Source organism: Balaenoptera borealis (genome assembly GCF_965194805.1).
Source record: "Balaenoptera borealis genome assembly, chromosome: 1".
NCBI lineage: Eukaryota > Metazoa > Chordata > Mammalia > Artiodactyla > Balaenopteridae > Balaenoptera > Balaenoptera borealis.
In genome coordinates this window covers 2200567-2223782 of record NC_138860.1, presented here as the reverse complement: position 1 = coordinate 2223782, position 23216 = coordinate 2200567, and the positions used below count along the sequence as shown (strand labels likewise).

Sequence of the window (23216 nt, the reverse complement as noted above, 5' to 3'; positions counted from 1 at the left end):
GTTCGAGCCCTGGTCCGGGAAGATCCCACGCACCACGGAGCAGCTAAGCCCGTGCGCCACAGCTACTGAGCCTGCGCTCTAGAGCCCGCGAGCCACAACTACTGAGCCCGTGTGCCTAGAGCCCGTGCTCCGCAACAAGAGAAGCCACCACAATAAGCCCGCACACCGCAATGAAGAGTGGTCCCCGCTCACTAAAAAGACTAAGAAGGGAGGGGGCGGTGCTCCCATGGAAGGTGTGGATGGGGTCTCCTCGCTCTCTTTCCAGATCATCCTGCCTTGCTTGGTACAGTCGGAGAAAGTGCACGAGCAGTCCCGGGCCTTGGGGGCCATTTCCCGGCTGCTGAGGTTTATCTGCAATTTCCCTGAGCTGTCGGTGAGTGCCTGGGGTGGGGGAAGGCTGACCCCTGCCTCTGTGCACATGGGACACCCGACCGGGGCTCTGCAGGGGGCCCTGGAGGGTGGTCAGAGCACCTTTTTCTCCCCCCCTTGTTCCTGTGAGCTCCGATCGGGCACACACATCTCAGCCCTGGTGGGGGACCTTGGCCTAGAGAGCCGGGCTGAGTCCACAGCTCCCGTTGGCTAGCGTGTCTCAGGGGTCTGGCCGCTCCACTCCCCTGGGTGCTGAGTTGGAAGGTCTCCTTTGCCAGTACAGTGCGGAGCTGGTGGGTGGGGCACCCACAGCAGGTGTTGAGCGATATGGGCGGGGAGGGGATGGTGGCCCCGGGGGTGGGGGGAGGAGCTCCCTTGTGGACGGTTGGGCGCAGCCAGTGTCCCCTTCCTGCAGCACATGGCCGAGTTCTCGATGAGCGGGCGGCTCATGGGCACCCTAGGCCTCTTCTGCATGAACCCCAACCAGGAGATCAGCATGGGGGCCTCAGAGGCCCTGCACTACCTGTTCAGAATCCTCGTGCTTCATAGAAGTAAGTGTTATGAGCCTGGATTGCCTCGTGGCCGTGGCCGTGGGACCCTCTGGTTCGTAGGAGTGACAAGGACGACCGTGGAGACCCCATGTGGTGCTGGGGGCATCAAAGGGCCCGCCTCTCTCGCAGCTGCAGTGCTGTAACTATGCTTTATCTGGATGAACCCCAAGTGCAGTGCTGATGCAATGCCCTCTTTTCAGAGGTTGCAGGAGAGTCTTGGGAGAACAGGGAGCTAGGCCTGCAGCCGCCTGTGAGGTCAGCTTGAATCCTCCGTGTTTCCCAGCTGTCCCACTGCTGCTGCGAGGTGTGAAGCTGGGAAAAGGAGGCTCCTTTCTCACAGAACAAACTTGGGCATCCCTGATCTAGGCTTTCTCTGCCCCAGGAAAACCAAAGATACAGACCGCCACACACACTTACAGAGGTGCCAGAGGAATTTGCAAGTCTCCCCCAAAGGGAGTTTCAGAAACTTGACTTTTTGTGATTGAATAGGGTGTATTTCCCGGTTGCTTAGCAGCGGGTCGAGGGGGGAACGTGGTACAGGAGAAGCAGCTGCTAGAGGACCAGGCACCTCACCGCCACGCTCCGCCTCCACCCACTGGCCTGGCACTAGGGACCAGGGAACCCTCCCTGTTCTGTTGGGCAAACGTCATTCCACCTATAAACCCTCTTGATCTTCTCTGACGTTTGCAGGGGAAGAGGGCAGGGCGTGTTCTTTTTTCCCTGTTAAGGCCCTGCCCCTAACTGTTGGTTTTGGATCGGAGGTATGAAACACAAGACAGAGAACATCTTGAAGGATCTGCAGAAGCATTTCCGAGCGGAATGGTTGGCCAACATACAGGATCTCACAATGGTAACCCTCGGCCTCCACCGAGTATGGGGTGCCCAGATGGGGAGCCTTGGCAGGGGAGGAAGAGGGCTGGGGCACAGAGGGGTAATCCCCGGTGCGGGGAAGGGCCCCCAGAGTTCACGGTCTCACGGACAGCATGCTGGAGGGGAACGCCCATCCCCCTAGCTGCACCTGGGTGGGTTGAAGTTTGAGGTCACTGAGAGGGTTTTTAAAATAAGGTGCAGTCCACCCTATTCTCCACGCGCCTCTCTTTGCAACCCGGCTTTCCCTCTGTTCACTCGGCAAAGGTGGATTGCCGGTGTCAGGTGTGGTGCCCGGGCTCAGCCAGCTCCAGCCACTCCAGCTAGAATCCCAAGCGCTACCCTTCTCTTTCCTCTCCTTCCTCTGCACACCCAATCCATCGCCTCGTCTGTCCATCCTGCCTCCTAAATCGCTCTGGCATCGATGCACTCTGCTCCGGCCCCGCCGTGGCCGTCCTCTCCTGCTGGTCACTGCAGCTGCCTCCTGCCCCTTCCCTGTTTGCAGCCGTGCCCCCTGTTGCACCATTTTCTGCATAGCAGTCAGAGGATTATTGCGAAGCTACAGATAGCATCACCTTACCTCCCTTCAGTCTCTGCACCGACTCCCCACTGTTCTCACACCGAAGTCCAGCTTCACACGGCCAGCGAGGCCCGTCTGATCGGCTCCGGCTTCGTCTCGTCTCGAGCCCCTTTTCCACCAGCTCAGGTCTCCCTTGTAGGACAGACCCGGCAGCCGCTCCAGGCCTTTGCCAAATCTGTTCCCTCGGCCTGGAAGTCCGCCCCCATTTTCACCAGGCACCTCCTCCGGGAAGCCTTCTCTAGTCTTTCAGGTCTAACTTGGATGCCCCACTCTGTCCCTTGGTAGCATTTCCGCGCTGCCCCATGACTGCCCGTCTCCCTGCGCTGCCCTGACAGTAAGTGCCTCGAGGGCAGACGCCTCCCCAGCTCCCAGCAATAGAACCAGGCCCAGAGTCGGGCCTCGATGCTGTTTGGGTTGCACGAGCTCCCCTGGGATGTGCAGCTTCACACACACACACGGCACGTCTGCTTTAGACCAGGGAAGCCACGGCCTGCTCTGGAATGCTGTCAACCCGCCCAACATCAGAACTCACCTCCCAATGGAATCGCCTGCTTGTGTTCCAAATGCAAAACACAGATGCCTTTAGCATGGTCCTCTGTGTGCTATCGTCTGGACCATTGGTCCCACCTGGGGACTTGAGGGCTGGTGACACTCTGCAGCTTGGCCTCACGCCATGGGGTAGCCAGGTGCTGGCTGGGGCCGCCTGCACTGGACCTGGCTGGCTGGCCTCCCCGGGGTCCGGAGACTGTGGGGAGACCCAGAGTGGGATCTGACGCTGCGGAGATAATGCTGGTTCCTCTGTCCTCAGTTCTTCAGGAAGTACCTGACCCCCAAGGAGAGAGCAGACGTGATGATGGTGTCGATGGAGGCCATGACCAACACCAGCAGGCACGACGTCCGGGCGGCTTCCAGGATGTTGAGGATGATCCTGAAGTTCTCTATGCCTGACATTGGGAAGGTAGCCTTTCTGAGGGACTTCACGGTTCAAGGTCAATTTCAGGATTCTTCCTTTTTGTTCTGTTTTGGAACTTGCTCTCTTTCACTTCCTACTGGTTGGGGTTAAGGAATTGCAATCCTTTAATCCAGAAGAGAAAAAGTTAAAGGAAGACGTGGTTTGCAATTGGGTGGAAGGCCCTGCCTTGGGGAGGGGTGACCACCTGGCCTCCATCTCCACTGGGAAGGGAAGAACAGGGTCAGAGCTACAGCAGGAGCCTCCCGTGGGCTCCCAGGACCAGGAGAGACCTCAGGCATCCCTCCTGTGTCCAGACACTCTGTCAGGCCTGTGAGTGCTTCTTCTTCACACAGGTGGGCGAATACACAGCAAGACAAGGATATATCTGTATCTATATCTGTATGTGTATGTGTGTCTGTATCTGTATCTGTATATCTATATATGCAAACCTAGGAGACGCTGACGTGAACTAGAGATGGAATACAGACCCGTTGTCGGCGGTGGGACTGGTTCTCAGCAAAATTAAGCCAGCACGGTGTCTCTGTACCTGTCCTTTTTATTATACCACTTTGAAAGCTCTTATGGACCGATGGATGGATTCACTGTCATTTTAATGGCCTAGCCTGCTCCCCTCTCTCACCCCTGACACCAACAACAGGCCCTCTGAGCAGTTCCTGGACTCTCCTTTTCTCCCTGGCCTGGAGCGCCATCTGAATGCTCTTCGGGTCGAAGGGCTCCCCAGAGGCCAGCCCCCCAACTCCCACACACGCGAGGAATCCCTGCTGGCGCTCACGACCCTACACGTAGCTCACGTTTCCTCCTGCACCATGTTCGTTATTAGAACCCTGTCCCTGGAGTGAACTGGAACACGCATCCCCATGGCTTCCGGGCCCTGACCCAAGGTGGCTTCCCGGGGTTATGCCGAATTCAATAACTATTCAGGTATTGCCAGTAGCAGGTGCCACGCCCTGGGCTGGCCTCAGCCACATGTTATTTTATTTAATTCTTACAGCAAGTCTGCAGGGAAGTAATCGTTTTCTTTTTGGAGATGGAGAAAAGCTCAGGGAGGGCGTGGCCTGGATAACTGGAGTTTATTGAGCACGTATGTGACACACCCTAGACGTGTTCACTCGGGCCCGTGAGGAGGGTAAACTTGTTCTCATTTTCTGTATGAAGGAATAGAGATCAGAGAGGATGAAACACTTGCCGAGGTCACACAGCTCGTCCGTAGGGAGGTGAGATTTGAATCCAGGCAGAGCGACTCCAGGGCCCGCACCGCCTGCTGTCCGCATGGCCAGTGATCGGGGAGGACCGGCCCGCCCTCCCTCTGTAACTGTCTCTACGTCCCGTCCTCCCTGCTCCATCCCCCGCCCCCCAGATTCCTGATCTGATCTTTATCACGCTTGCAGACATGACTCCACTCTCCCTTCCCTGCTGCTCTCTCCTTCGTGCCTCTTAAACCATGGGGACAGCACAGCCCCCAGCCTTGCATCCGTGTGTGGCCGCAGCTTGACGTGGGTGCCTGGATCTGAGACTCCTGCCGAGCTGGTGTTGAACATCCACAAAGGACCGCCCCCCACCCTCCCCTGCAGGTGCCCGAGATCACTGAGTACATTTACCACAATATGGACAACATCACGGAAGCCGTGGCCCAGGAGACCATAAAGAAGGTCCTTCACCTGCTGGCCCAGACCTACACCGACGAGGTTATCCTGACGCTGTTCAAGATAGACGACCAGTCCCAGAGGTAGGTGGGGCTCTCAGTGCCAGACGGACAAGGTCCCAGCACTCTTTTGATCTGCTTATTCTTAAAATATATCCAATTTTTAGCACAAGTAAGTTCTATACTTACTCGGGACAAAGTGATTGTAAAGGTAATATGGGCTTACTGCAGAAAATTTGGAAAGCATATACATTTTTGAAAAAGAAAAAAAATTAAATCTCACCCCAAGGCAACCTCTGCTATCTCTTAGGTATAATTTATAACTTGTCTACCTTTTAAAAATGATTTTTTCAATTTTTACAAACAAAACAAAAAACACACCAAAAAAGGTTTTAAAAAAATGTACGGTCACACTCATACCGTATATACCAATTTGCACACTTTTTCATTTAACATTTTATCATAGGGTTTTCCCAAATTAAAACCCTTTTGTAAACATAATTTTAATGGCCGCCTGGTATTATATTGTATGGATGTACTATGCTATAATTTTTTTTAAACTTAAAAAATGTAAAAATTTACATGCAGTAAAATTCACCCTTTGGCTACACAGTGCTACCAGTTTTGTATAGTCCCAATCATCACCACCACAATCAAGGTACAAATTCTTTCCATCACTCCCCAAAATCCCCTCGTGCTGGAGTCAACTCCACTCCCCACCCCAAGCCCTGGCAGCCCCTGATCTCTCCTCTACCCCTATTGTTTTGCCTTTCCCAGAACGTCCGAGAAGTAGAATCACGCAGTACCAGTCATACTGTACAAAACAGAATCGTACTTTGAGTCTGGCTTCTCTCACTTACTTGGAGCTTTTGGGATTCATCCAGGTGGCTGTGTGTGTCAGCAGTGCGTCTCTTTCCTTGTTGAACAGTATCCCATTGTGTGCATAGACCACAGTTTGTTTATCAGTCACCTTCTGTGTTGTTTCCAGTTCTGGGTCATTACAAATAATACTGCCATAAGTATTTGTGCATAGGTGTTTGTGTAAATATTAGCTTTCATCTTTCTTGGATAGATTCCTAAGGGTTGCATTTCTGGGCAATAGGGGAGCTGTGTACTTAACTTTGAAAGAAACCACTAAACTTTTCCACTGTGGCTGTAGCATCCGCGTTACTACCAGCAACATATGAAAGTTCTGGTGGCTTAAATCCTTGTCCACACTTGGTATTGTCATTAAGAAAGATTTAGCCATTCTAACAAGTGTGCAGTGGCATCTCAGTGTCGTTTTTATTTGCGTTTCCCTAATTTAATTACAACTAATGATGCTGAGCATGGGTTCATGTATTTATTTGCCATCCGTGTATCTGCTTTGGTCAAGTGTCCAAATCTTCTACCCATTTCTTGATTGGGTTGTTTCTCTTGTCATTGAATTTTGAGAGTTCTTTATGTATTCTGAATACAAGTCGTTTTTCAGATATATGATTTTCAAATATTTCTCCCATGTTGTGGATTATCTTTTCGTTCTCTTAAGATTGTTTTTTGCAGAGCAAAGTTTTTAATTTGATGAAGTCCAATTTATCTTTTTTTTTTTTTCTCTCATGGTGTCTAAGTTCACAGGTTTACCACTCATGTTTTCCTCCAGAAGTGTTATACTTTAATGTTTTATATTTAAGTGTATGGTTCACTTTTATTAACTTTACCAGGTCTGATGGACGAGTCTAGGCTCAGCTTGTTGCATACAGACACCTGTTCCAGCACCATTTGTTGAACAATCTCACCTTTCTCCATTGAATTGCCGTCGCACCTTTATCAAAACTCAACTGACCATTTTTGTGTGTATCTATTTATGGGCTCTCTATTCTGCTCTACTGATCTATTTTCAATTCTTTCACCATTACCACACTGTCTTGAAGAGTGTAACTTTATATTAAGTCTCGAAATCACATAGTATGTCCTCCAATTTTTAAAATCCTTTTTCAAAATTGCTTTGGCTATTCTATTTCCTTTGCTTCCCCATATAAAAATTTATATGGCATTCTTATTTCTTTCTTTATTGAATTATAGTTGATTACAATATTGTGTTAGTTTCAGGTGTACAGCAAAGTGATTCAGTTATATATATATATATATATATTTCAGATTATTTTCCATTATAGGCTTTTACAAGATATTGAATATAGTTCCCTGTGGTATACAGTAAATTCTTTTTGCTTATCTATTTTATATATAGTAGTGTGTATCTGTTGACATTGTTGTCATCATGTTGTACATTATACCCATAGTACTTATTTATCTTGTAACTGGAAGTGTGTACCTTTTGACCACCTTTCTCCAATTTTGCTCCCATCCGCCACCTCTGGTAACCACAACTCTGATCTCGTTTTCTTGGAGGTTTTCTGTTTTTGTTTTTAGATTCTGTGTATAAGTGAGATCATACAGTATTTGTCTTTCTCTGTGTGACTTATTTCACTTAGCACAGCACCCTCAAGGTCCATCTATGTTGTCACAAATGTTAGGATATCCTTTTTTTTATTGCTGAATAATATTTCATTGTATATGTATGTGTGTGTATGTATATAGATATAGATATATAGATGACATTGATATGGTTGGATTTAAGTCTATCATTTCATGACTTGTTTTCTGTTTGTCTCCTCCATTGTTTGCTCCTATGTTTACAATTTCCTGAATTATTTTGGATTGTTTGAGGTTTTTTAGGTGTTCCATCTTAATTTATCCACTGGATTTTGACTCTGTATCAATTTTTAGTGGGTTCTTAGGGACTTACAACCTAAATTTTTGTAGTATACTGACATACCTAAACTGTCATAGCCTAAGTAGAATTAATACTTTACAACCTCAAGAAAGCGTAGATACTTTCAACGTGTAGCTTCCTTTATCTTCCTTACTTCGTGGTATAGTTGCCACATGTATTATGTCTATACACACTGAAGAAACACCACCAAAAAAGTTATAATTTTTACTTTAACAGTTATACATGTTTTTAAACTTATCGTTGGATGCTGTCAAGGAATTTGGTAAAAGAATTCAAAATTTATTACTAATTTAAAAAAAAACCTCAGCAAATATAGAATGGAAACAAAAACTTCCTTATCGTGATGAAGAGTATTTATCAGAAATTAACAAGCAGTCTTCATTTCCCTATTGAGAAATGATGTGCTTGCAGTGCTGTGATGGCCAGAACAGAGCAAGCCCACTGTAGTCTGTCTCTTCCAATGATTAACACTCAAAACCCTGGTCAAGCACCCACTTTTTTCTCTTTGGGTTCTTCCCTTCATCTTTGTCCCCAGAACCCCCAAGATGCCACGTTGCCAGCAGGGACAGTGTCTTCATCTTCGCCTTTCATCTCTCTTTCATGTCCTCTTTGCTCTCTCCTTCTGTTTCACAAAGGTCATGGCTTCTTGAGTACACCAAGCAGATTCTCCTGAAATTGCATTATGTTATTTGTAGAAGATAATTTTCAGATCTCTCCTTTTCCTATGAGTGTGAATTTGTCAGGTCAAGAGGAGTAGGGAAGATACTCCAGGCAAAGGACAAACATAAGTCAGAGCATCAGGCAAGGCTGGAAGAGCCTTGTGGGGGGAGGTGACCAGACCGGACCTGGAGAGTGACGAGCTGGCGCGTGGATTATGGACTGGACATGACATCTGAGGCCCGGGGGCTGAGTGCATAACGAGAGCTTGGACACGGCCACAGAGAATAGGGTCTTCTGACTGATCTGACACATTGAAGTCAGGCCAAAAAGCTTTGGCCTCAGATATTTTCTCATGTCAAGTTCCTAGGCCGTGTGAACATTTTCAGAGTCGCCTCTGTGTGAGATGGCAGAGAAGAGGGAGGTCTGGAGGTGATGCAAAGATGAAAGGAATAGAAGGGGGGAGAGAGGGGAGAAGGGAGAGAGACAAGTGGGGAGAAGGGAGGGAAGAAGGGGGCTGGGGCGCTGGGCAAAGCATCCCAGAGCTCTTCCCCAGAACCGTGACCTTGTGGGTGGGCTTCCCCTCTGCAGGGGGGCTCGCAAGCCCTGGGAAATCCTGGCATCGTTCCCCAAAGGCTACGAAGTGATCATGGAGCATCTCCTGCAGAGGCTGACCCCACAGCAGAAGTCAAGGGGCCAGGAGCCCAGCGGCAGAACAGAGATCTCTCCGCTGATTGTACGAGGGCCCGAGGAGGGGGCCGGGGGCTGGGAGGGGGTGCCCTGGTGCCCATCCTAGGCTGTCCTGAGCTCTTGGGCCGCTGCCTTTCACAGAGGAGGTTGAATGTCCTCACGGCAGAGTCTCGGGAGGGGTGGGAGGGAGGGTTCTCCCCGGGACTCTGCCTTGTAGGGAAACAGAAGGACTGGCTTCTAGTTCTCCTGGGTGGGATCGGGTGAGACCAGCCCCCCAGCCCCCCTGACCTCTCAAGGGTGGCGAGAGAAGAGAACCACCAGCACAGTTACAAGAGCACTTTAAACGGATAACAGCCCAGACGTCGCCCTCTGCTTTCCTGGCTCACGCTGACTCAGCCTCCGCACTCAGGGGCGTGGGGTTCCCGGCCAGCCCGGCCCGGTGGCTGCTTGTGGTCAGAGGCTGCCCGACGTCAGGGCCCGAGGGTTGGAGATGTAGGTGACGACGGCCCCGCCTTCCTCCCACTGCAGGCCGCCAGGGCCCTCCGCGAGCTGCTGCTGGAGCCCAGCCGGAGGACGGAGGTGCAGGCCCTCTTCCCCGCCCTGTTCACGGCCCTGCTGTTCCAGATCCCCCTCCTCAAGGTGGAAGGGGCCACAGAGGCCACCCGGGAGCAGCACCACGTGACCCAGTGGATGGACCCCGTCAGGTACCCTGGGCCTCGGCCGGGGCTGCGAGGAGCGGTGCTCCGGGGCCGTCTCTCAGGGCCCTTGTCTGTCACCCCCCCCCCGCCCCCCGGCGCCCGACCCGGCCCCTTCTCCCCTCTGCCGGGCCCGGGTGTGCTCCCCACTCATCCTTCAACAGCTCTTGCTGGGCTTTTTAGAAAAGACTCTTTCTTAAGTCTGGCTTTCTGGGCTGACGCAGGAATCCTGTCCCACCGTGAAATCAGTGCAGCAGGTGACACAGTGCACCTGCATCCGTAGACCTGGGCCGCGCCCCCTGCCTTCACAGCCTCCCGTGTCCCCTGGGTGCCACGTCTGTCTTGGCTTTGGGTGCCTCGTTTGTGAAATGTCGCCGGGGTCTCTGAGGGCTGTCCCGTCAGCAGCAGGCCGCGGCCGTGAGTGAGGTTGGGCGCACAAGCAGGTCGCAGGTGAGGGAGAGGATGACCTCCCCTCTGCTCTCTGTCCCCCTCCCCCCAGCTCCACCGTGGAGGCCCTGAAGACCTTGATGAGGAGCACGGGGTACAGCGACCACGTATCTTATGTTCAGAGACTGGGTGGCTGGGAGCTGCTCACCAGGCCTGAAAGATACCACGAGGGGGTGGCCCTGCTGGCCAGGTGAGACTGGGCCGCACCTGGCTGGGGACCCACCCATCCTGGTGGAGCCCCACCTGTCCTGGGGCCCCCTCCACACTCAGGCCTGACGCTGGGCGCTGTGCTCCCCCCGCAGGGCCATGATCATCAAGAACTGCTGGCACATCTGCCCCGTCTTCAGCCTCACCGTCAGGATCCTCCAGGAAATGGACCAAGAGAATCACTTGACGGCCCTCGTGTTCATCACCGAGGTGAGTGGCTGGCGGGCAGGTGAGGGCGGCCCCTCCGGGAACAGTCACCCCAGGAGGCCGTGGCCTTATTCACGGCTGCTCGAGGCCTCACGTCGGGCCGGGGGACATTGCTCAGGACAGCTGGTCGGTTATGTGGAGTCACAGGCCTTGAGTTTACCTGGTGTGATTGAGTCTCGGCTCCGCCCCGACTTTACGGGACAACACGGCTCCTCCCTGCAGCAAATGCCACAACTAAGGAGCAGGTGAGCTGCAACTAAGACCCGGTGCAACCAGATAAAAAAATTAAATTAAATAAAAAACATAAATACATAAAATAAAGTCACTCTCTGCTCAGCTCCACTGATTGGCTCAACGTATTTCAGCCACCTGGCAGAAAAAAGGCATAAAAAGTTTAGAGGGCTTCCCTGGTGGCGCAGTGGTTGAGAATCTGCCTGCCGATGCAGGGGACACGGGTTCGGGCCCTGGTCTGGGAAGATCCCACATGCCGCGGAGCAACTAGGCCTGTGAGCCACAATTACTGAGCCTGCGCGTCTGGAGCCTGTGCTCCGCAACAAGAGAGGCCGCGATAGTGAGGGGCCCGCACACCGCGGTGAGGAGTGGCCCCCACTTGCCGCAGCTAGAGAGAGCCCTCGCACAGAAACGAAGACCCAACACAGCCATAAATAAATAAATAAATAAACCCAAAGTTAAAAAAAAAAAAAAAAAGAGCAGGAAAAAAAAAAAGTTTAGAAAAAATGGAAAAGAATCTTAAAAATTACAAAACCATGAATAATCATGATGCCTGCAGGAAACCACTTTTTGGTCTGAGTGGAGGGGGCGTGTGTGTGCTTATCATGGTTGAAATCATTCTCTATTCATATTCCGTATCCTGTTCTCTTTAAGCATCTTCTACTTCATTACGTGGTGTATTTGGTAAACATAAATTTTAATGGGGATGCAATGTTTCATCACGAAGATGTTTTATAATTGGACATTCAGTTTCTAATTTTACACTATTATAAATAACACTGTAATGAACATCTCTATGTGAAAGACTTTGCCCATATTCCAGATTATTTCCTTAAATACTGAATAAGTGGAAGGCTTGGTTCAAAAAATATGAATGTCTTCTATAACTTTTGAGACTAATGCCAAATTGCTTTCCAGTAAAGTTGTACCAATTTATATTGATACTTCCACTGGCAGTGTTCAAAAGGAGTTTCAGGATTTCTGACTCACCACAGCTTTAAATAAGCTGCTTTTAAAATTTCAAGCCACCTGATTTTTTTTTTAATAGGAGTGGATTACTTTTGGAATAGCAGAGATGATAGAAGATTACACAGTGCTAATCCTAGAATATAAACAGATATTATCCTAGTGTGTAGCGGTGTGTTTCTGTGTAGGTTCCAGGGCATTGGTGCCTTGTCTGAGGGTGCCTCCGCCTTGAACCAAGAGCTAACGTGTGCACGTCGGGGTGGGGTGCTGACCCAGGCATTCAGGGACGTATGTTGTGTTGGCAGAACTCCTGCTAAGGGTGGGGACTGCGGACGTGTAGGGCCAGAACCCTGACCAGAAGGGGACTCCTAGCTCAGTGACTGGCAAGCATTAGTGCACCTAATTTCTGTGGGGAAGCTGCTTCCATGCAGATTCCTGGGCCCTGTCCGCAGAGACTCGGACTCCACGGTCCTCGGGGAAGGCCCAGAGTCTTCATTTTCTGCAAATACCCCAGTGGTTGTTGTCTAGGTAGTCCTTGGACCCAGCTTTGAGAACCGGTACAAGGCACATGCCAGGTGGCAGGGGGGCCACCCCGGATGGAGGCTGCTCTCCTGAGGGCAGGAGTTCTGGACTCTGGCTGCATCTCAGAATCCTCTGGGGAGCTTTTTAAATTTTATTTATTTATTTATTTATTTTTGGCTGTGTTGGGTCTTCGTTTCTGTGCGAGGGCTCTCTCCAGTTGCGGCAAGCGGGGGCCACTCTTCATCGCGGTGCGCGGGCTTCTCACTATCGCGGCCTCTCCTGTTGCAGAGCAGGGGCTCCAGACGGGCAGGCTCAGTAGTTGTGGCTCACGGGCCTAGTTGCTCCGCGGCATGTGGGATCTTCCCAGCCCAGGGCTCGAACCCGTGTCCCCTGAATTGGCAGGCAGATTCTTAACCACTGCGCCACCAGGGAAGCCCCTCCGGGGAGCTTTGAAAAACGCTAATGCCAGACCACCACTTCACCCCCTCCCTGCTCCCTGCCTGTATGTTCTCTTTGAATTGGTCTGGGATGGGGTACAGGTATCAGTTTGTTTGAGAAGTTCCCAAGTTTAAAGCTGTCTTCTAGAAACACAGCTAGGATTGAGAACCTCTCTAGAATTTCCCCAAAATGTGTAATATCCATTGAAAACAGTGGGAATGGGCCTTCACTCATCTGCCACCCTTTTTGGACTTCCAGGCTGAGAAGGGGGAAGGGAGGGGTCAGCACGCTGGGGAAAAGGCTGGACCCCCACAGGTTAGGGGTATAGGTGGACCTCACTCCCAGCAATTAAAGGGAGACCCAGTTGATTGTAAGCTAAAAAAACCAATGGGGATTTAGGTACCAGCTAAGAGAGTGGATCAAGGTCTATGAAAGAGAGTGAATGGCTGTGGAAGCTTCTAGTACTTCACAGCATTTTGCACCTGCCCTGTTTGTTGTTTTGTTATCCTCATCCGTTGCCCGGGCATGATCACAGTAGAAATATGTAAAACCGTCAGGGCCACGAGCTTTTGTTCAGGGTTCTTAGAGAATAGGATGCTCAGTTATTTTAGTTCTCCCTGTAACTCTGTGAAAAAGGTGTTATTACCTCTATTTTGCAGAGGATGAAACTGAGGTTCAAAGAATCTAAGAAACTTGCTCGGCTAGTAAGTCCAGGGGGGGTGGGTCTGCGTGTCCGCCAGTCGGAGATGGTGGGAAGTGCCAAGCTGTCCACAAAATCATCTCCATCATCAGGACCACACGTGGGGACATAGATATGCATACATCACACGTGCATGCACGCAAAGCAAGACCATAGTGGTTGAATGCATCTGATTAGCTTTTGTCTCCTTCAATTTTATTTTAAATAACAAATATACACATATAGTTCACATCAATATGTGAATAAAATCATCTTTGCTATTTTCTCTTAATTGTAGCCTTTTTTCTTTCCCATTTTTGCCTGTCCTTCTGACCACACCAGTCCTGTACCCACGCGTCTCATACGTGAACAACCAAATATGCCCTCCTTCCATATATACATATTTATATGCACATCGATGCATTTCTTACTTTTATCCCCTGCAGTTCCCCTTGTCACAGATGCCTCAGGAAGACTTGCAGGATGGAGGGATGACTTCTGGAATCATAGCATGTGACGTGACCCTTCAGCTGAGCGTTGGCCATTTTAAGCCCTTCTTCCAAATCCTGAAGAGCGTTTCTTTACTCACAAGCAGGACCCTGGATGCAAGGTCGTTGAGGACTTTGCCTCCCGACCCATCGTTTCTGACCCTCTTCGCGTCCTCGTGCAGCTGCTGCAGTCCCCCGTCGTGGCGGCCATCGTGGACGAGGTCACGGTCAGGACTCTGGCCAGCTGGTTCCAGTGCGAGGAGCTGGCCTCTGTGAAGCTGCTCCTGCGGGCGGTGGAGATCCTCGCGAGGCACGAGCACACGGTGAGCCGGCCGGGCCGTGGGCGGGACCCCAGGGGACCTGGAGGCCCAGAGTGTCCAGTTGTGGACGGGGTGGGCCCCCCTCTCGGGATCAGACCGAGGAAGTCCTCGTGAAGCCAGCCCGCTGAGGACAGGGCTCGGGACGTGAGCCCCTGCTGCTCCCACCCTCCCAGCGAAGGAAAGAGGAGATTGTCCTGAGCCAGCCCCAGGGTCGCCCCAGCCAGCTGGGTCTCCTGGAGTCGGGCGTCCTTGCCAGGGGTGAGGAGGAGGTGCAGATGGGGCCTTGGGTGGAGGTGGTGGTGAGGGGGTGTCCTCTGTCTTCTCCCTTCCCCACGAGGACAGAGGTGCTGCCCGATGCCTTCCAGGGAGGGGCCCTCTGCCGGCACCTCCTCCGCCGCTGCCCCAGGTCCAGGGCAGCAGGGGGTGTGCCGGCACCGCCGTCATGCGCGGGGTGGAAGCCGGCGGTAGGACTGTCCCCCCTGTCGCCCGGCCCCGCAGGGGAAGCAGCTCCGGGCCCTGCAGCCCTACGTGCTCAACTGCTGCTACTCCGCGGACGGCGGCATCGTGGCCGAGACCCTCCAGGTGCTGCGGGGCCTGGTAGAGCAGCTGAGCTGGCAGCACGCTGCCGCCTTCCTCACCCAGCTTGCCTTCACGCTTGGGCCCTTCCTGGAGGAGGTGAGTCCCCTGAGGGCCCGTCTCCCTTCTGGGGTGTCGGGCAAGTAAGGGAGCTGCCAGAACGGTCTCCAGGGCCCTCCGGCTGGAAGGTGGAACCTGCTGTGCGGCTGCCGGCCGCGAGCCCTGGCCCGGGGATGGTGCAGGGGGCACTGGCAGAGTCGTGACGCCCCGGGGCCGGGGCACATCGTGGGGGGCCTGCGGATGGTGGGGGGCTCGGGGCTGCCGCCCTGGGAGGCGGGGTGCACAGCTGCGTGCCCACGCGTGTGCGTGCGTGTGCGTGCGTGTGCGTGCGTTCTCACGCAGGAGGCGGAGAGTCTGCGCTTGACGGCCTTTGAGATCTACGGGGCCCTCCTGGCCAAGGTCAGCAGGCGGCTCCTCGTCTTCCCGCTGAGGCACCAGGTCCTCAGCTTGCTGGTCCTCCTGGTGCTCCACCTGCAGGATGCGAACGTCAGCGTGGCTCAGGTGAGAGGCCGCGGGGCAGGGGCTGGGGGGATGCTGACAGGATGTGAGCGGGCACTGGGGGAGGGGCGGAAGGACGCTCCCGTCTCTGGCCTTGGAGGGCAGCACTTAGAGGCTCAGGGTGACCCCACGCTTGCACCGGGCTTTTCCGCAGCCCCGGCTCCGCGGCCGGCCACCAGCGCACAGTGGAAAGCTGTGGGTGTGACACTTCCTTTCCCAGCAGTGCCCCCGTGGTTCCCGGCCCCGGGCATCACTGGCCTCCTCTCCAAGCCGCTCTCTGCCCTTTGCCACTGACCAGAGACGGGCTCCCAGGGCGGGGAGGCCCCCATTGGAGGCAGCACGGCGTCCAGAACAGAGAGGGCCCGGAACCGGTCCATGTTCTGCAGTGGATGGCCTGGCTCTGAGCCCGGGAGCCTGGGCGTGTGAACTGCAGCTGAGAAGTGCTGGCGCCAGCTTGCACACGCCCGGCTCCTTTGCCCGGTGAGGCTGTGACGGGCGCATGTGAGGGTGCGCTGAACCAGCAGCTGAGCTGGGACGTTATCTTTGTGGAGCGGGGGGGTCCCTCCCAGGGAACTCGGCGTGGACGTTTCTGGCAGAGCCGACCCTGATGAGAGGAGTGACCACCCACTTGGAGGATCCAGACTTCAGGGAAATCTCTTCTCTGAGAAGCTGTTTTGGGGGCTGGGTGGGTCTCCGTACAGTAACATAGCAACTGGGAAAATCATTACCACCCTGATTTTTCAACTTCTTATTGGTAGGAGAAAGGGTGCAGGTACAGCCAAAGGACGGCCCGGCTTTCCTCCCACCCTGGGTCCCTCGGGGTTTGCTGAGTCCCGTCCCCCCCAGGGCTGACCTCACCGCCGTCTGTCTCCTCTCTCCGTGCCCCTCGGGGTCTCCTCCTTGCCCTGCCCTGTAACTCCTTGCACTGAGCCTCCCTGTCTCTGCAGATTGCCCGGCCCGCCCTCTGCCGTACGGCCACCTTGATGGGCTGGTCAAAGCTCAAAGCGATATTTGCCGAGAAAGACGTCTGGACCATCCTCAGAGCCCTGGTAAGTCGCGGCTCGCGCAGCGCCTGCTGCTGGGCAGGGAGGCCGGGGGACCCAGCCGTGTGGGTCTTCTTCCTGCGGCTTCTGGGTTTGCAGTGGTACGGTGATGAGATGCCCACTGACCGTTCGTTCTGCGCTCAGCACCTACATGTGGCTCCTGCCCCACCCCCGCTCCCAATGCTTCCTGTCTGAGTTGGGGAACCAGGCACACAAGTGGATCATTTCAGAATAGTCAAGTAAAGGCTGAAAGAGAGGAAGGTACTTCGTAGTGCAAGGGAGGGGCGCTCAGCCCAGTCTGGGAGTTGAAGGAAGGCTTCCTGCAGAGGTGTCATCTGGGAGGAGCGGGGAGTGGAAGGCGAGGTAACACTTCGGCAAAGGGCTGGGCTCAGGAGTGCAGGTGAGGTGCTGCCCTACAGGGGGGGTGTGGAGCAGTGGGGCAGGGCTCTCACTCTGTCCCGGGGACCTGGTCCACCTCATCTGATAGGATTTGATCATGGGAAATAAGGGCAGGAGAGCCCAGCATGTGGGGAGCTACAAGTGGCTTGGAATCATTAAAGCAGGAGCAGAAAACTCAGATGCCTCCGGGCCACACAAGGAACATCAACCAGAGCAGCAGGCCAGGTGGGTCTGGAGGGCTGAGGGTCGTGGTCCAGCTCCGGCTGTGCTTCTCGGCCTCGTTAGAGCACGTGTTGGATAACAGCCCCTTACTATCCTGAAGTGACCTGTGTGGGTAATATCACTGCCTGTACAGACTCCCAAAGTAAAGAGAAATAAAACCCTAGCTCCAGAGGAGAAGTGAAAGTACTTTTTCATAGAATGTAACATAACATGACGTGATAACATGGCAGGATGTGACCGTGATATAAGCATGGCCGTGCCCGGCCCAGCGCCTCTAGGAGACGTGACGTGGGGCCTCCTGCCCGCGGATGGACCTGCTACAAATGCAGGTCGTGTGTTGGGGACGCAAATAGTGACCCAGCAAGTGTTGCCGCTGGTGATGTGACTTGCAAAGTGATGGACGATTTTTGGCGAAGTTCTGAAAATGTGAATTACAGTCTTGCTTTGATCTATGTTGTAGCTGCGTCCCTAGAAAATCCAGTGTGTATCTGAACCATAAAAAGTACTCTGTGTTTCTGTAAAAGACAGAGTCAAGTTCTGGGCACAGACGATTAGAAATAAGGTTTTGATTGCACAGGTATCAATGGGACATGAGGAACTGTGTCCTTCCCCTCATCCTCTCAACAGTTCCATCCATCCCTCTGGGGACGGCAGAGTCCCCAGCCGAGAAGGCTGAGACCCGCTGATTGTGTCTATGAGAGAACGTGGGCTCAGGGCCGCTACATCTTCCACTTCGCTGTAGGAAGTGGAAATCCTGATTTTAGGTGCAATTTCCCACGTTTATATTGGCAACTAATTTAGAATGTTTGAAACACTGTGCGGAGAAGACGGAAACATCTGCAGGCTGGTTTGGCTCATGGCTGCCGGGGCGCCGTCCTGGTACAGGACCACAGAGCAGGAAGCAGGAGGCTGGGTCATACCGTTTGCTGGAGGTTGGGACACAAGAGCAGGACTTGATGCTGTAGGAAACGGGGAGCCATCGAAGCACTAAGCAAGGGGGTCACGTGGTCGAATGGCCACGCATTTTTGATCGATCGCCTGGAGGCAGGTCGGAGGATAAGTTCCCAGGACAGGACTGGGTCTGGGCCGGGGGCCAGGGAGAGGTGATGGGGTCATGGAGACGAAGACATGGGGGGTTAGCCAGTCTTGGAGGCTGATTAGATGCGGAGCGTGCAGGTAAGGGTGGACTCCTGGACTCCTAGCACAGGTGAGTGCCGGCGTCGGAGGTTGAGGGGAGAATCCAGAGGGAGCAGCGGGTGTGGAGGGGACGCCAGTGGCTCGGCTCGTACACGTGGAGTCAGTAAGGCTTGTGGGGTCTGTCCCACTGGACGTCAGACACGGGGCACTGGCGCAGGGAGAGCAGGCTGGGCCGTGGGCAGGGACGTGCACTTGAACGGCAGGTGGAAGCTGCAGCCCTGAACCTGGACTTGCACAGCGGGACGGGCACGTAGTCAGCATCGGGATTCCAGGACCCAGCGAGAGTCTAGGAAAGAAAATCCGGCAGAGGAGGATCCTCCAGAAGAGGGACGAGAAGAGAGGAGCGTCACGGTCACCCAAGGGGAGAAGCCTCAGGAAGTGATGGTGACCGTAGCATGAGTGTAGGAAGAGAGACACTGGGGGGGCCCGTTGGGTTTGGACCACAGGGGATGCTGTGACCTTCGCAGGAGCAGGGTCAGTGGGGGGCGCGGTGGAGGGAGGGGCCCAGGGAGCAGGAACCCAAGGGTTTCTTGGGGCGGCTTCAAAAGATGCGGATGAGCCAGTGGGCCGGCTCAGCCTCACCACACCTTCAACCGGTGCGGTCCCACCTCTGTCGGTTTGGGATGTAGGGTTTCCAGTTAGGATTTTTATTTGAAGAAAAGGTCCTACTGCCAAAAAAATCTGAAAAACCATGGATGTAGCCTCCTTGTTTAAGAACTTGGATGCAGAGTGAAAAAGAGAGTTGGGTGTAGCCAGGAAGGAAAAGCAGGAGACGGGGTCGGGGCTGGTGGTCTTTGCAAAGGGAGGACGCGTCATCCTCGGAACCTTCAAGGGAGGGGCACGGATAAACACAGAGGTGGGTGCCTTCCCAGGCGTGGAAGGAAGGTAGTAAAACACTTAACTGCACACGGCACCGTGGGGCCCTGTTTAAACAGTGGTGTAGACACCATGGGTTCTCTTGCCACCGGAGGCAGGTGACCTGGAGATTGAAGATTTTAAGCCGAGATGTAAATAAACGATATAGAAACAATGGGATTGGAGAGGGAAATGTGTGAGCCAGAGATTGGGGTGATTCTGTGTGAGTTTCATGCCTCCTCCAGGGAAAGTGGTCGCCGGGGCTCCATCCGTCCAGGACGCCTTCAGAGAGTAGATAAATCCTTAGGAGCTGGGCGGGAGGGGATGCAGGTTAGAATGTTGTCACAGATGTGGCACTGAGAGGATGACTTCAGTGTACTCTCAAGACTGTTGGGCGGCGGGGGGGGAAGGGGGCGGGGCCACAGAACCAGCAGTGGGCACCTTGCCCACGCCGGCACCTCTTCCTACAGCTGAAATGGGAGGAAGGCAAAGCCCTGTGGTTCCTGAAGCAGAGTGTGATGCTTTTCAAGAGCCCGCAGGCCCCCATCCGCCAGGCAGCTGTGTGGTTTGCAGGTATGGTGGGCCTTCCCTCTTCCTGGAGCCACCGTGTCCCTGTCCCGGGGACCTTCAAACAGCCCGAGGAGCCGGGACAGCGGGCAGATAGGGCCTGGGGTCGTGACCGTGGAGGGCGGAGGACTGTCTGCTCCTGACCCCCACCCCCCATAGGAAGCTCCTGCCTGGGCTAAGCCACGTACTGGTGGCTGGGCAGGGAGGCTCAGAGACTGGAGGGGTCAGCTCGATCACCCGAGGAAAAGCATCTTCAAGGCAGAGGCTACCCTCCCCCTCCCCAGCCCCATCTGCTTGGGACCCTTCAGAGAAGCAGGGACGAGGTCACTTCGACTTCAGGGGCAAAGTCTGGACCTGAGGCCAGTTGTGGGAGGGACAGACAAACCGAAGGCGGGAATGGCGGCGGTTTGGGGCAGAGGTACAGAGCAGGTGCAGCCGGGGCCCCACTGGTCCTCTGTGCCCCCCGCAGGCCAGATCATCCAGACCCTGAGCGAGGAGGAGGCCAGGGAGGTGGAGGAGACCTACGCAGGTCAGTGCAACCCCGCTGCACACCACCCGTGGCTGTCAGATGCGGCACCGGGGTTGGCGGGGTAGGCTCAGAAATGAAGGGAAGTGGGCAGACGGGCTCACAAAAATCACCCCTGGGGAGGAGTGAGGAAGGAGCTTGTCTCCCAGGCATTAGCTTCGGGGCTCTGGTTGGGGCCCTCCCATCCCCCAAGTCACTCACCGCCCCTCACCCCGCTGAGCTCCAGCCGTTCATCGGCCGGGACTGTTCCTAGACCTCTTTGCAGGAGGGACGCCGGCCTTTTCTCACTTGGGGGCACACGGGGGCTCCCAGCGCCTCCCTTCTGCCCGGGTCACCGCCCTGTGTCCCCCGCCCATCCTTGGAGACACCCCTCCCTCCCGCCCTCCCCTCTCCCAAGCACCGCATCCCTGCCTGGCAGGCCTCCCGGTTGCTGGCTGAGTCCTGGCTCACAGCTGTGCTCTGGGGAGAGCAGGGCAGAGCCGGGGAGGGGAAAGTGGGCAGGACCTCCAGGGCTGGTCCCGGACCGGACGGGGAGCCTCAAGACGCGTCTCCTGGAGCCCGGCAGGTGTGGTCCTGCTTGTGACCGGCGTGTGTGCACCCCCAGGAGGAACTCTTGCTTACGTTCTACAAGCTGTCCTGCCCCTTGCTGCTCAGCACCGCCCCCCTGTCCACGAGCCCCCGACCCCCAGGCCCAGGCCCTCCTGCTCAGCACCGCTGTGTCTGCGTTACAGCCCTGAAGCACATGCAGGAAGACCCCGACCCCGCCGTCAGCTGCCTGGCCGCACAGACCTCCTACGTCCTGGAAGCCAAGGAGAAGATGAAAGTCACCACCCCCAGCTCCTGCTTCTGTTGCAGGAAGCCGAGAAAGGCCCGTTTCTGAGCCTGCATCCAGGGCGGACAAGACGGTGGCAGCAGTGACTGCGGCTGGGCTTCTGAGCCCTGCTCTAGACCTGGGGGGGCGTCCCTGCAAAGCCTCTATAATAAAAGGAGAGGGACCACTGGTGACCTAGTGGCTAGGATTCCGGGCTCTCACTGCCATGACCTGGGTTCAATCCCTGGTTGGGGAACTGAGATCCCATAAGCCGTGCAGCACGGTCAAAAAAAAAATTGTTTTTTTTTTTTTTAAGAATCTTGTTTTCTATAGCTTAGAGAGACCTTTTTTTTTTTTTTCATAACTACTTTATTTATTTATTTATTTATTTATAGCTGTGTTGGGTCTTCATTTCGTGCGAGGGCTTTCTCTAGTTGCGGCAAGCAGGGGCCACTCTTCATCGTGGTGCGGGGGCCACTCTTCATCGTGGTGCGCGGGCCTCTCACTATCGCGGCCCCTCCCGTTGCGGGGCACAGGCTCCAGACGCGCAGGCTCAGTAGTTGTGGCTCACGGGCCCCGTTGCTCCGCGGCATGTGGGATCTTCCCAGACCAGGGCTCAAACCCGTGTTCCCTGCATTAGCAGGCAGATTCTCAACCACTGCGCCACCAGGGAAGCCCAAAAATTGTTTTTTTAATTCAAAATAAAATAAAAGGAGAAAGAGGGAACGTCCGAGCCAGAGGTGTTCCCTTGTCTTTCCCCTGGAGCCCATTCCCGCCCGTGGGGTAGAGCTGCCTTCTCTGCAGCGAACCTCTGGGTCCAGGCCCCTCCCAGCCCCACCCTCACTCAGCCAGGGCCCTGAGGCCAGAGTGCGGGGACTCGGGGGATACAGGGGGTGTGGGCAGGGTTCCTGGCCGTAGGCAACAGAGTGCACTCTGGCTGGTTTACTCCGGAAAGCGGCTTATTAAAGGGCATCAGTCAGCTCCTGGGAGGTCAGCGTTTGGATACCGCGCTCCAGGCACAAGGCGACTCCGCAGGGCACCACTGGGGCTGTCCCTGGGCTCAGCACACCCCGGCCCAGGTGACAGCGCTCAGGCCTGGGCATGGAAAACTTGGCCACTGTCCCTCCTGCCACGCCAAGGGGTCAGCTGGGTGAGCACCTACCGTCTCCACTGCTCCTGCTGGAACCGGCCCTGCCTGGGGCCGTCCCACCGTCCCGGGGCGGCTCTTCGTCCACGCAGGGCCACTGGCTGTTCCCATCGCCACCACCCCGCCGGGATGTCACCTGTTGCCTCCGACCTCAGTCAGCCGGGCCCTGGGCAGAGCTCTGGATACAGGGACAGTGGACCCCATGTCCTACAGAGCAGGGGTCCCACGGCCCAAACTCTGGCCACAGTGGGGCGGACGCCCGGCCTGGCTCTGGCTCTGGCCCTGCAGCACCTGGCCTCTGTCACCTGCACCCGAGCCCCCGGGGACGTGTGGAGCTCCCCCTCAGTGGCCGTCTCCACCTTCCACGCCTCCCTCTCAGCAGTGGCCTCGCTCCCCGAGTTATCTGGGCCTGGGGAGTAGCGGGAGTCACTGTCATGGTTGCAAACAGACCTCAGAGGCAGCGTTAAAGCTCACGCTAACCTCGGCACTGGCCAGAAGCCTCTTCCACCCACCGCCTTTGTCACCAGCTGGCACTAGGGGCCTTTCTGGCCGCACCTGTTATAGGTGGAGGTGCTTGGGGGAAGTCACAGGACTCAGTACACACTCACGGTCCCTGCCTTGCCCTCCAGAGCGCAATCCTGCTTTGCTGCAAGCAATGACTAAGGATGGATCGTATTAAAATCTATCAGCAGGTCAAGTGCATCGGTATAGGACCCGCTTCAGAGACAATCACGCTCCTTGCCCCGGTCAAGCCAAGTTAAGGGACTCAATGGGCAGAGACCAGCCCAGGAAATGGATTCTAGGGCCCTCTTGTCCTGGGATGATCTTGGTCACATCTGTCGGCTTCTGGGCCTCAGTTCCTTTCATCTGTAAATTGAGAGGTTTGGAAAAAACTATCTTTTAAGATGCCACCCAGCCCTGGCAATGAATGGCTCGTGTCAGATTCTGAGAAGTGCAAATTCCTTGCCTGGGAAAGCCGCCTGGGAACTTATATCCTAAACAGAATTTCTCTT

General features: G+C 54.6%; 1 protein-coding gene across 1 annotated transcript in view; it reads left to right on the top strand.

Annotated features, from left to right (window-relative positions):
• LOC309613586 (uncharacterized protein) overlaps nucleotides 1–22279 on the top strand; it is a gene marked incomplete at its 5' end in the record, with an annotated part of 28383 nt that extends 6104 nt beyond the window's left edge. Inside the window, 16 exons of the mRNA XM_082360548.1 lie at nucleotides 266–574; nucleotides 785–920; nucleotides 1682–1918; nucleotides 3159–3325; nucleotides 4912–5066; nucleotides 8854–9148; nucleotides 9631–10062; nucleotides 10241–10434; nucleotides 10547–10661; nucleotides 14165–14305; nucleotides 14801–14996; nucleotides 15027–15439; nucleotides 16384–16485; nucleotides 19623–19861; nucleotides 20004–20248; nucleotides 20977–22279. Coding sequence (XP_082216674.1) covers nucleotides 266–574; nucleotides 785–920; nucleotides 1682–1918; nucleotides 3159–3325; nucleotides 4912–5066; nucleotides 8854–9148; nucleotides 9631–10062; nucleotides 10241–10434; nucleotides 10547–10661; nucleotides 14165–14305; nucleotides 14801–14996; nucleotides 15027–15439; nucleotides 16384–16485; nucleotides 19623–19861; nucleotides 20004–20248; nucleotides 20977–21125 — 3525 coding nt within the window. The 3' untranslated portion in view covers nucleotides 21126–22279. The remainder of the gene's footprint in view (nucleotides 1–265; nucleotides 575–784; nucleotides 921–1681; nucleotides 1919–3158; nucleotides 3326–4911; nucleotides 5067–8853; nucleotides 9149–9630; nucleotides 10063–10240; nucleotides 10435–10546; nucleotides 10662–14164; nucleotides 14306–14800; nucleotides 14997–15026; nucleotides 15440–16383; nucleotides 16486–19622; nucleotides 19862–20003; nucleotides 20249–20976) is intronic.
• Nucleotides 22280–23216: the final 937 nt, after the last annotated feature.